Source organism: Pleurodeles waltl, chromosome 9 (genome assembly GCF_031143425.1).
Source record: "Pleurodeles waltl isolate 20211129_DDA chromosome 9, aPleWal1.hap1.20221129, whole genome shotgun sequence".
NCBI lineage: Eukaryota > Metazoa > Chordata > Amphibia > Caudata > Salamandridae > Pleurodeles > Pleurodeles waltl.
In genome coordinates, this window is record NC_090448.1 from 1122717085 (window position 1) to 1122730625 (window position 13541).

The 13541-nt window shown below is 48.1% G+C and overlaps 1 protein-coding gene across 5 annotated transcripts in view; it reads left to right on the top strand.

The window, feature by feature from the left end:
• Positions 1 to 13541, top strand: part of MTA1 (metastasis associated 1) — a 555902-nt gene that overhangs the window by 241324 nt on the left and 301037 nt on the right. For all 5 annotated transcript variants that reach the window (XM_069208854.1, XM_069208851.1, XM_069208852.1 and 2 more), the window contains exon 7: positions 1686 to 1788. In XM_069208854.1, the coding sequence (XP_069064955.1) occupies positions 1686 to 1788 (103 nt within the window). The remainder of the gene's footprint in view (positions 1 to 1685; positions 1789 to 13541) is intronic.

Sequence of the window (13541 nt, forward strand, 5' to 3'; positions counted from 1 at the left end):
GGACTCTTCTGGTTGCAGGGATATATAGGGCTTGTAGGTTCATTAAGAACTCTAGCTAACCAGAACCAATAAATGAGATGCACCTTGCAATGGGTTTTTATTCTATACCGGGTATACAGCAATTCATTTGTTGAAATATAAAAAGTGAAAAATAGGTATCAAGAAAACCTTTGTATTTCCAAAATGGCCACAAGATAAGGTGTTGAGAAGCAGTGGTTATTTGCACATCTATAAATTCCGGGGTGCCCATACTAGCATGTGAATTACAGAGCATTTCTCAAATAGACGTCTTTTTTACACACTGCCTTACATTTGGAAGGAAAAAATTTAGAGAAAGACAAAGGGCAAAACCACTTGTTTTGCTATTCTGTGTTCCCCCAAGTCTCCCGATAAAAATGGTACCTCACTTGTGTGGGTAGGCCTAGCGCCCACAAAAGGAAATGGCTCAAAACATAACGTGGACACATCACATTTTTTCACAGAAAACAGAGGTGTTTTTTGCAAAGTGCCTATCTGTGGATTTTGGCCTCTAGCTCAGCCAGCCCAAGGGGGGTGCGGAAATGGGCTAAAATAAATTTGCCCCCCCAACCTCCTCACGGGGAGCAACCCTTGCCTACGGGGTCGCTCCCCCTGCGTGACATTGGCGCAAAAAAAAATCCCCGGTGCCTAGTTGTTTCTTCCCCCCTTGGGGGCAGATTGACCTAAAATCGGCCGATTTGCCCCCAAGGGGGGCAGAAATGGTCTAAATACAATTTGCCCCCCAGGGGAGCGACCCTTGTCTGATGGGTCGCTCCCCATCTCTAAAAAAACAAAAAAATTTATATATATTTTTTGCCCTGGCGCCTAGAGGTTTCTCAACGGGAACTTTCCTTCCCTTTGAAGTCTCTCGGCCTCCTCCACGTGATCGGAAGAGAAATGCTTTTGCATTTCTCTTCCAATCGCGCTGGAAGCTGAGCTTCCAGCGCGATGGGAGGAGGCCTTGTGACAATCAGCGCACAATCGCGCGCTGACGTCACAGGGGGGATGGGGGGGTTGGGGTGGAAGGGGAAGGGCTTCCCCTTCCATCCCTGCCTTGGGGGTGTGGGGGGGGGAACCCCACAGAGGGAGCGCTAGCGCTCCCTCTGGGCTCTGTGCCCAGGATGTAATGGTTACGTCCTGGGCACACAAGCACTGTGCCTCAGGACGTAACCATTATGTCCTGGGCACAGAAGCAGTCAAGGGAATTGGGTGGTACGGGTGGTTTTTTTTGGTGTAGGGGTGGCTAAGGGAATTAAGTGGTAAGGTTACATAAAAATATTTATTTTTAGAATAATTTTTAAAAAATGATGAGGGGGTGGTTTCCTTTATTAAAAAAAAAAGTAATTCACAAATCTATGGAGGTTTCACTTACCTTACATAAACTTACCTTGCGTTGTGCATGGTAAAAGTATAAGGTATATGTGTGGTGAAGGTTTGCGTGGTAAAGGCAACCTGTAGTAAAGGCCTTGCATTGTAATTGATGCATGGTAAATGCATATGTTGTAGATACATGTGTGCTAATGCCACACAACCTACATTCCAGGATATAATTTACTGCTCAGTTGATTAGTGAATCTGGTATTCATTTGTTTAATTTGCATGAAGCAGAGTAACAGCAGGTTACATTCATGTGTAGGCTGAATTTTATTGAATTTGTGTTTCCCCAGGTGAAGAAGATGGCAGAGACCAAACAATGCTTGAAACTAAAGTTTGGGAAGCATTTAATCCACTAACGGATAAACAGATAGACCAGTTCTTGGTAGTAGCACGGTAAGAAATGTTTTCGTGTCTAAACTAGTAATGTTTTAAAATAAGAACTATTGCATAGGAAAATAATTGTTGTGAAGTTTAGATTATACCACAAAAGGTTGCACGTAACGTGAATGGATTCTTTTATGGAGCTAGACACATTCCTATTCATACTGAATGTGGCAGATTGTCCATTGTCTGTTGTTCAATACAGCTCCTCTGCCATCAATATATGCTAAAAGCACTAAAACGTTTTGGGAGGAATCCTATGCAAAACTAAAACTTGTGCGCAAAAGAGAGCACAGCATTTGTATGTATGAATAAGTGTCCTTGGAGTCTGTGGGATCACTTTTCTGTTAAGATCCTCTGCCAGCCCCAATCACCTGTACATCTGCTAATGCTCTTGTACACACCTGTAGTCTCGGAATCCAGTGTTTGCCAGCTAGCTTGCCTCCTGATCATGAGTAGTTCAGGTGGGTTTAGTGCTGGTAACCCCACACAATTGTTTTCTTGGTGCTGGCAAGGCCAGGAATCCCCAGCAATGCACCTGTACATTAGAAGGGGGCTTACACATGTCTGGTCCCAATCTAATGAGGGAGGGTCATAGCCTTCTATCAAGGAACTATCCTAGGTGGGTAGGGCAACAGAGGTCTTGCTCTGGGAGAGGGGCAGATCCAGGCTAGATCTCACCGAGGATAAACATGGGTAGAGAGACTGAAGGCTGCACAATTGGGTCTGATTGGTGGTTATTGTCAGGTGGCCCCCCTAACTTCAGAAGAACAAGCCAGAACATGTCACCCTGACAAAGAATGCACCCTTGTGTGGACACCAACTTCAATGGAAATCAAAGCACACTTTCTCTGGAAGCAGGCTGTGTCAGTTACTGTGGTGAGAGCAAAGGGTGTAGCTAGTGACTTCTCTATGTTTGCACATTTAAGGGGAGGATAAATGCTGCTATACTGCTTCCTTGTAGGCTTACCTCATGCTGCATGTCCTTAAGAGTTTGAATCCGTAATTGTAATTCTTTTAGTCAAAATCCTTCTTTAGAGCTCCTTCCCTTCCTCTTTACTACCAATCTTTTTCTTTGCTACACTATTTATCAAAGACTCTGGAACGCCGTTATCCATCCCCAGCTATCTCACTTTATTTCAGAGCACAATTTACTTCTTCTATCTTATTAAGGCCATTTCTAACGAATATGCATTACATACTGTATATAATTTTATTTTTCAAACTTGCCAAATATACTTTCAATATGGTGCTTTTAAATATTCTGCTGCTTTTGACATGTTCATAGGTGCTTTTTTGTTCTGTGAGTGTTGCGGGTTATGTTTCCTAGTTCTTCCCCCAGCATCTCTTAAGCCTTCATCACCGCCGCTGCTACAATCACCTCAGTTCTGATATGACTCTGACCACACGGACAATGAACGAGGCAGCCCTTCTAATCCTTAAGAACCATAGTAGGTCTGTCACACCGTGTGAAGGAGACGACCCTTGTGAAGATTACCATATAAATCCTCAAGACAATCCCAACCTCCATGTAGGAAGTTGGTTCTGTATACAGTATTTCAAAGTAATAAATAGTGTGCACAGAGTCCAAGGGTTCCCCTTAGAGGTAAGATAGTGGCACAATTAGATAATTCTAATGGTCTATGTTGTGGTAGTGTGGTTGAGCAGTAGGCTTATCAGAGGGTAGTGTTAAGCATTTGTTGTGCACACTCAAAAACTAAACTCCAGGCCAATAGGTTTTTATGTAGAAAAATATATTTTCTTAATTTATTTTTAGAACCACAAGTTCAAGATTTGAAGTAAATACATACAATGCAAGGTACTCTACACAGGTAAGTTAAGAACTTTGAATTAGAGCAATAACATATACAGTTTTTGTTAAAATGGCAATAAGCTATTTTAAAAGTAGACAGTGCGAAAATCAACAGTTCCTCGGGGTGGTAAGTATTGGTTAGATTGTGAGTTAAGTAGGACACTTACAAGTCTTAGTTCCTGGGCATAGGCAGCCCACTGTTGGGGGTTCAAGGCAACCCCAAAGTTACCACACCAGCAGCTCAGGGCCAGTCAGGTGCAGAGGTCAAAGAGGTGCCCAAAACACTTAGGTGCCTATGGAGAAGGGGGTGCTTCGGTTCCAGTCTGCCAGCAGGTAAGTACCCACGTCCTCAGGGGGGCAGACCAGGGGAGTTTTGTAAAGCACTTGGGGGGGGGGGGGGGGGAGAGACAAGTATGCACACAGAACACACCCTCAGCGGCACAGGGGCGGCTGGGTGCAGTGTGCAAAGCAGGCCTCTGGTTTTAGATAGGAAACAATGGAGGGACCCGGCGGTCACTCTAGCGGTGCAGGCAGGCACAGGGGGGGCTTCTTGGGACAGCCCCCACCTGGGCTAGGCAGGGGGTCGCCTGGGGGTCACTCTTGCACTGAGGTTCGGTTTCTTCAGGTCCTGGAGGCTGCGGGTGCAGTGCTTGGTCCAGGCATAGGGTCCCTTGTTACAGGCAGTCGCGGTCAGGTGGAGCCTCTGGATTCTCTCTGCAGGCGTTGCTGTGGGGCCTAATCCTATTGGGGGAATCCTCCAAAACTAAGATGGAGGATTTTTAAAGGCAGGGGTCACCTCGGCTCAGGGCACCTTAGGGGCTGTCCTGACCGGTGGGTGACTCCTCCTTGTTTTTCCAGTTATCTCCTCCAGCCATGCCGCCAAAAATGGCGGCAGAGGCCGGAGGGGCGGACATCTCCACTAGCTGGGATGCCCTGGGGCGCTGGAACAAGTGGGTGAGCCGTTGAGGCTCACCGCCAGGTGTTACAGTTCAGGGGAGGTGTGAAGCACCTCCACTCAGTGCAGGCTTTGTTCCTGGCCACAGAGCGACAAAGGCACTCTCCCATGTGGCCAGCAACTCGTCTGGTTGTGGCAGGCTGGCAGAAACTGGTCAGCCCCACACTAGAAGTCGGGTTGGTATTCAGGGAGCATCTCTAAGATGCCCTCTGGGTGCATTTTACAATACATTACACACTGACATCAGTGTGCATTTATTGTGCTAAGAAGTTTGATACCAAACAGATTTCAGTGTAGCCATTATGGAACTGTGGAGTTAGTGTTTGACAAACTCCCAGACCATATACTCTTATGGCTACCCTGCACTTACAATGTCTGTTTTGCGTAGACACTGTAGGGGCATAGTGCTCTGGCACATATGCCCTCACCTGTGGTATAGTGCACCCTGCCTTAGGGCTGTAAGGCCTGCTAGAGGGGTGACTTACCTATGCCACAGGCAGTGTGAGGTTGGCATGGCACCCTGAGGGGAGTGCCATGTCGACGTCATTTTCTCCCCACTAGCACACACAAGCTGTGAGGCAGTGTGCATGTGCTGAGTGAGGGGTCCCCAGGGTGGCATAAGACATGCTGCAGCCCTTAGAGACCTTCCTTGGCATCAGGGCCCTTGGTACCAGGGGTACCAGTTACAAGGGACTTAACTGGGTGCCAGGGTTGTGCCAATTGTGTAAGCAAAGGTACAGTTAGGGAAAGAACACTGGTGCTGGGGCCTGGTTAGCAGGGTCCCAGCACACTTTCAGTCAAAACTTAGCATCAGCAAAGGCAAAACGTTAGGGGGTAACCATGCCAAGGAGGCATTTCCTTACACTCCACCAGATAACAGCACTGCTGATTATGCAGTCATGCGGCAGACGCTTAACACCAAGAAGTTGAAACCCTCTCTGAAACCAAGAGCTCTGTCCAGTACCTACCAATGTTGAGGACCAAGGTGAAAAGTTATACTGAAAGCATTAAAGACACAGTCAATGTTCGAGCAGTCAGCTGATAGGTTAAAAAGAAATGTAAGGCAACACCAGACCCAACTTGTATCAAGGGACAGGTTATGCCAAAAATACTGCCAGGAAGAGGGCCTCAACATAAGCAACAGGATGCTCTTTCTTCAAATATGGAGATCAAGAAAATTGATGTTGCCTGGAAATGTCTTGTGGCGGATGCAGACACTCTGGAGGATTGGCAGTTCAATTGAACTGCTTGGCAAGTATGAACATCTTCAGTGGGGGTAAATGGAGAAGTTGGTGAAGCACCTTCCTGACATCTACCGCAAAACTAGGCAGGAGGTAGGTCCAGAAGGGAAAATGATCTCAAACTTGAGCATTCAATGTGTTTTGGACTTTGCTTATATTGCTTCTAGAAAGATCAATGCCAATATCTGTTGGGTCTTACGTTTGGTGGTACTTTAGGGGTGGAAGATATGAAGGGTTCTTATAATGTATAAATATCTATTGTGTAAGATTGTTAGCGTAGAATGTAAGTGGGTTCTCCCTGGAATGGCTGGGAACGAGAGTTGAAGGGAGGGTTGGTGGCAAGGGGTTGTAGTCATCGTCCTGCTGTTTAGGTACTTGAATAAACTTACCTGAACAAAAGCACATTTCTGTATTGGCTAAGAGGGATCTCTGGCAGGGCAACTGTAAGGAAATGCCTCCTTGGCATGGTTACCCCCTGACTTTTTGCCTTTGCTGATGCCAAGTTATGATTTGAAAGTGTGCTGAGGCCTGCTAACCAGGCCCCAGCACCAGTGTTCTTTCCCTAAAACTGTACCTTTTGTCTCCACAATTGGCACACCCTGGCATCCAGGTAAGTCCCTTGTAACTGGTACCCCTGGTACCAAGGGCCCTGATGCCAGGGAAGGTCTGTAAGGGCTGCAGCATTTCTTATGCCACTCTGGGGACCCCTCACTCAGCACAGACACACTGCTTGCCAGCTTGTGTGTGCTGGTGGGGAGAAAATGACTAAGTCGACATGGCACTGCCCTCAGGGTGCCATGCCAACCTCACACTGCCTATGGCATAGATAAGTCACCCCTCTAGCAGGCATTACAGCCCTAAGGCAGGGTGCACTATACCACAGGTGAGGGCATATGTGCATGAGCACTATGCCCCTACAGTGTCTAAGCAAAACCTTGGACATTGTAAGAGTATATGGTCTGGGAGTCTGTCATACACAAACTCCACAGCACCATAATGGCTACACTGAAAACTGGGAAGTTTGGTATCAAACTTCTCCGCACAATAAATGCACACTGATGCCAGTTTACGTTTTATTGTGAAATACACCCAGAGGGCATCTTAGAGATGCCTCCTGAAAACATACCCGACTTCCAGTGTGGGCTGACTAGTTTTGCCAGCCTGCCACACACCAGACATGTTGCTGGCCACATGGGGAGAGTGCCTTTGTCACTCTGTGGCTACTAACAAAGCCTGTACTGGGTGGAGGTGCTTCTCATCTCCCCCTGCAGGAAATGTAACACCTGGCGGTGAGCCTCAAAGGCTCACCCCTTTTGTTACAGCGCCACAGGGCATCCCAGCTAGTGGAGATGCCCGCCCCCTCCGGCCCCACTTTTGGCCAGCAAGGCTGGAGGAGATAATGAGAAAAACAAGGAGTCACTGGCCAGTCAGGACAACCCCTGAGGTGTCCTGAGCTGAGGTGACTCCTGCTTTTAGAAATCCTCTATCTTGCAGATGGAGGATTCCCCCAATAGGATTAAGGATGTGCCCCCCTCCCCTCAGGGAAGAGGCACAAAGAGGGTGTAGCCACCCTAAGGGCTAGTAGCCATTGGCTACTAACCCCCCAGACCTAAACACACCCCTAAATTGAGTATTTAGGGCCCCCCAGAACCAAGCAAGATAGATTCCTGCAACCTGAAGACGAAGAAGGACTGCTGACCTAAAGCCCTGCAGAGAAGACGGAGACACCAACTGCTTTGGCCCCAGCCCTACCGGCCTGTCTCCCCACTTCTAGAAAAACTGCAACAGCGACGCGTCCCCCAGGGTCCAGCGACCTCTGAAGCCTCAGAGGACTACCCTGCATCTAAAAGGACCGAGAACTCCTGAGGACAGCGGCCCTGTTGCGCAAAGACTGCAACTTTGCAACGAAGAAGCAACTTTTAAAGACTACACGTTTCCTGCCGGAAGCGTGAGACTTTCCACTCTGCACCCAATGCCCCCTGGCTCGACCTGCGAGGAACCAACACTACAGGGAGGACTCCCCAGCAACTGCGACCCCGTGAGTAGCCAGAGTTGACCCCCCCCGAGCCCCCCCAGCGACGCCTGCAGAGGGAATCCAGAGGCTCCCCCTGACCGCGACTGTCTGCTTCAAAGAACTCAACGTCTGGTAAAGACACTGCACCCGCAGCCCCCAGGACCTGAAAGATCCGACCTCCAGCGCAGAAGCGACCCCCAGGTGGCCCTCTCCCTTGCCCAGGTGGTGGCTACCCCGAGGAGCGCCCCCTTGCCTGCCTGCATCGCTGAAGAGACCCCTGGGTCTCCCATTGAAACCTATTGCGAACCTGACGCCTGTTTGCACACTGTACCCGGCCGCCCCCATGCTGCTGAGGGTGTACTTTCTGTGCTGACTTGTGTCCCCCCCGGTGCCCTACAAAACCCCCCTGGTCTGCCCTCCGACGCGGGTACTTACCTGCTGGCAGACTGGAACCAGGGCGCCCCCTTCTCCATTGAAGCCTATGCGTTTTGGGCACCACTTTGACCTCTGCACCTGACCGGCCCTGAGCTGCTGGTGTGGAAACTTTGGGGTTGCCCTGAACCCCCAACGGTGGGCTACCTTGGACCCAACTTTGAACCCTGTAAGTGCTTTACTTACCTGAAAAACTAACAAATACTTACCTCTCCCAGGAACTGTTGAATTTTGCACTGTGTCCAATTTTAAAATAGCTTATTGTCATTTTTGCCAAAATTGTAGATGATATTGGGTTGATAGAAAGTTCCTAAGATACCGAGTGAAATACCTTTCATTTAAAGTATTGTTTGTAAATCTTGAACTTGTGGTTCTTAAAATAAACTAAGAAAATATATTTTTCTATATAAAAACCTGTTGGCCTGGAATTGTCTTTAGAGTGTGTGTTCCTCATTTATTGCCTGTGTGTGTACAACAAATGCTTAACACTACCCTCTGATAAGCCTACTGCTCGGCCACACTACCACAAAATAGAGCATTAGAATGATCTCTTTTGCCACCATCTTACCTCTAAGGGGAACCCTTGGACTCTGTGCATGCTATTTCTTAATTTGAAATAGTACACACAGAGCCAACTTCCTACATCAACTTTACCACGTGTGCATTCTGGTATGTGGTTTTATTTCAGCTACTTCTAAGGTGAGTCATGCCGCCTGTTTTGACCTGGAGCCACCTTCCACTGCATGTGTTTTCTGCCTTTGAGGAGATTCAGCGTCCCAGAACAATTTCGGGAGTTAGGCAAGTCCTTGTGTCAACAATATGTGCAACACACGCGCAAGACATTGAAGCTGCTTATCAGCGCAACTTCAGCGTGTCCATGGGGGCATTTACCCCACAAGACTTTCTGCATTCTAAGGAGTTCTTACAAGCTCTTCGACTCTTTCATGTTGTCTCTCCGTGCTGTAGGCCATTTTGGGAAGGTAATTTCCTTCGCCACCCAGCTGCATAGTGCCATCGGTAATACACACACCTTTAAAAGCGTATCACAAGTCCCTTGTACAACGTTTCGGTGATGCGCACACCATTTAACGTGTAAATTAAGCATGTTTACATCTTCCCAACAGTGATTCGCACACCTTTTGAAACTAAGGCATATTACAAGATTTGTTACGTAGATAGTGATATCTTCAGTGATACGCACACCACCTAAATTCTTAAGTGTCTCTTCCCTGACTGTGATGGGCGAATCCAATTCCGTCATATATTTGTAGTGGACTGTTTTTGACATACATTTTTAAGGTGTAACGCCAGAACAATTTTGCAGTTTGAGGTATAGAACTCATGTCTTTGTGCCTTTGCTTCCTAGACTTTGTGTCACGGGCACACTATATATCTATAATTCAAATTTCTCTTCCAATTGCAACATTCAATAATTCCACCTCCTGCTGTTTCTCCGAACCCTATGGATCTGTTTGGGAATTGTGGAAGGAAGGTTTTGAAGTATATCTGGATTCTTTAGACGGTGATCCATTTACACAAAAGAAAAATATTTGTGATTCTTCTGCACTGTTTAGGGCTAGAAGGACACAATTCTAAAAAACGTTCCCCAAGAGGTAGTTGCATTAGAAGGTGAAAGAGGTGGTATTATTGACGGATATGGTTTGGCTATTAAATTTCTTGACCCAAGATGTAAGGCATGCAAGAATGTCATAAAGGAAAGGCATTCATTTTACAAACCAGTTCAAATTACAGGAGAATCAGCTGCAAGTTGTGTGGGGGGCTTTTAGGATTTTGGCAGTATCTTGTGAATACAAAGCTTTTAAAGAAGAAATGATAAGGGATCAAGTTGATGAAAACAACTAATAGTAGGAAGGTGCACAAAACTTCATTATCCATTCCAAATCTAACATTGGAAAAAGCAGTAGAAATAGTGACCAGAATAAACAGTATGACATCATTGTAGGAAGTTGGCTCTGTATGCACTATTTCAAAGTAAGGAATAGTATGCACAGAGTCCAAGGGTTCCCCTTAGAGGTAAGATAGTGGCAAAAAGAGATAATACTAATGCTCTATTTTGTGGTAGTGTGGTCGAGCAGTAGGCTTATCAAAGGAGTAGTGTTAAGCATTTGTTGTACATACACACAGGCAATAAATGAGGAACACACACTCAGAGACAATTCCAGGCCAATAGGTTTTTGTTATAGAAAAATATATTTTCTTAGTTTATTTTAAGAACCTCAGGTTCAAATTCTACATGCAATATCTCATTTGAAAGGTATTGCAGGTAAGTACTCTAGGAACTTTGAACAATCACAATAGGATATATACTTTTTACATAAAACACATTTAGCTGTTTTAAAAGTGGACACAGTGCAATTTTCACAGTTCCTGGGGGAGGTAAAGTAATGTTAGTTCTTGCAGGTAAGTAAACCACCTACGGGGTTCAAATTGGGGTCCAAGGTAGCCCACCGTTGGGGGTTCAGAGCAACCCCAAAGTCACCACACCAGCAGCTCAGGGCCAGTCAGGTGCAGAGTTCAAAGTGGTGCCCAAAACGCATAGGCTTCAATGGAGAGAAGGGGGTGCCCCGTTTCCAGTCTGCCAGCAGGTAAGTACCCGCGTGTTCGGAGGGCAGACCAGGGGGGTTTTGTAGGGCACCGGGGGGGGGGGGGGGGGGACACAAGTCCACACAGAAAGTACACCCTCAGTAGCGCGGAGGCGGCCGGGTGCAGTGTGCAAACAAGCGTCGGGTTTCCAATGGATTTCAATGGGAGACCAAGGGGTCTCTTCAGCGATGCAGGCAAGGGGGTGGGGCTCCTCGGGGTAGCCACCACCTGGGCAAGGGAGAGGGCCTCCTGGGGGTCACTCCTGCACTGGAGTTCCGATCCGTCAGGTCCTGGGGGCTGCGGGTGCAGGGTCTTTTCCTGGCGTAGGGATTTCAGAGTCAGGCAGTCGCGGTCAGGGGGAGCCTCGGGATTCCCTCTGCAGGCGTCGCTGTGGGGGTTCAGGGGGGACAACTTTGGTTACTCACGGTCTCGGAGTCGCCGGAGGGTCCTCCCTGAGGTGTTGGTTCTCCACCATTCGAGTCGGAGTCGCCGGGTGCAGTGTTGCAAGTCTCACGCTTCTTACGGGGATTGCAGGGGTCTTTAAATCTGCTCCTCTGGATACAAAGTTGCAGTCTTTGTTGAACAGAGCCGCTGTTCTCGGGAGTTTCTTGGTCTCTTGGAAGCAGGGCAGTCCTCTGAGGATTCAGAGGTCGCTGGTCCCAGGGAAAGCGTTGCTGGAGCAGGTTTCTTCTGAAGGAGGGAGACAGGCCGGTAGGGCTGGGGCAAAAGCAGTTGGTGTCGTCGTCTTCTCTGCAGGGTTTTTCAGCTCAGCAGTCCTCTTCTTCTGTAAGTTGCAGGAATCTAAATTCTTAGGTTCAGGGGAGCCCTTAAATACAAAATTTAAGGGCGTGTTTAGGTCTGGGGGGTTAGTAGCCAATGGCTACTAGCCCTGAGGGTGGGTACACCCTCTTTGTGCCTCCTCCGAAGGGGAGGGGGGTCACATTCCTATCCCTATTGGGGGAATCCTCCATCTGCAAGGTGGAGGATTTCTAAAAGTTAGTCACTTCATCTCAGGCCACCTTAGGGGCTGTCCTGACTGGCCAGTGACTCCTCCTTGTTTTTCTCATTAATTCCTCCGGCCTTGCCGCCAAAAGTGGGGCCGTGGCCGGAGGGGGCGGGCAACTCCACTAGCTGGAGTGCCCTGTGGTGCTGGAACAAAGGGGGTGAGCCTTTGAGGCTCACCGCCAGGTGTTACAGCTCCTGCCTGGGGGAGGTGATAGCATCTCCACCCAGTGCAGGCTTTGTTACTGGCCACAGAGTGACAAAGGCACTCTCCCCATGTGGCCAGCAACATGTCTCGAGTGTGGCAGGCTGCTAAAACCAGTCAGCCTACACGGGTAGTTGGTTAAGGTTTCAGGGGGCACCTCTAAGGTGCCCTCTGGGGTGTATGTTACAATAAAATGTACACTGGCATCAGTGTGCATTTATTGTGCTGAGAAGTTTAATACCAAACTTCCCAGTTTTCAGTGTAGCCATTATGGTGCTGTAGAGTTTGTGTTTGACAGACTCCCAAACCATATACTCTTATGGCTACCCTGCACTTACAATGTCTAAGGTTTTGCTTAGACACTGTAGGGGCACAGTGCTCATGCACTGGTGCCCTCACCTATGGTATAGTGCACCCTGCCTTAGGGCTGTAAGGCCTGCTAGAGGGGTGACTTATCTATACTGCATAGGCAGTGTGAGGTTGGCATGGCACCCTGAGGGGAGTGCCATGTCGACTTACTCGTTTTGTCCTCACCAGCACACACAAACTGGCAAGCAGTGTGTCTGTGCTGAGTGAGGGGTCCCAAGGGTGGCATAAGCTATGCTGCAGCCCTTAGAGACCTTCCCTGGCATCAGGGCCCTTGGTACCAGGGGTTCCAGTTACAAGGGACTTACCTGGATGCCAGGGTGTGCCAATTGTGTAAAACAAAAGTACAGGTTAGGGAAAGAACACTGGTGCTGGGGCCTAGTTAGCAGGCCTCAGCACACTTTCAAATCAAAACATAGCATCAGCAAAGGCAAAAAGTCAGGGGGTAACCATGCCAAGGAGGCATTTCCTTACACAACCCTCCCCCCACCCCCCAAACGAAAGAGGATGAGTCTAACCTTTCCCAAGAGAGTCTTCATTTTCTAAGTGGAAGAACCTGGAAAGGCCATCTGCATTGGCATGGGCAGTCCCAGGTCTGTGTTCCACTATAAAGTCCATTCCCTGTAGGGAGGTGGACCACCTCAACAGTTTTGGATTTTCACCTTTCATTTGCATCAGCCATCTGAGAGGTCTGTGGTCAGTTTGAACTACAAAGTGAGTACCAAAGAGGTATGGTCTCAGCTTTTTCAGGGACCAAACCACAGCAAAGGCCTCCCTCTCAATGGCACTCCAACGCTGTTCCCTGGGGAGTAACCTCCTGCTAATGAAAGCAACAGGCTGGTTAAGGCCATCATCATTTGTTTGGGACAAGACTGCCCCTATCCCATGTTCAGAGGCATCTGTCTGCACAATGAACTGCTTGGAGTAATCTGGAGCTTTTAGAACTGGTGCTGTGCACATTGCTTGTTTCAGGGTGTCAAAGGCCTGTTGGCATTCTACAGTCCAGTTTACTTTCTTGGGCATTTTCTTGGAGGTGAGTTCTGTGAGGGCTGTCACTATGGATCCATATCCCTTCACAAACCTCCTATAGTAACCAGTCAAGCCAAGGAATGCCCTGACTTGAGTCTGGGTTT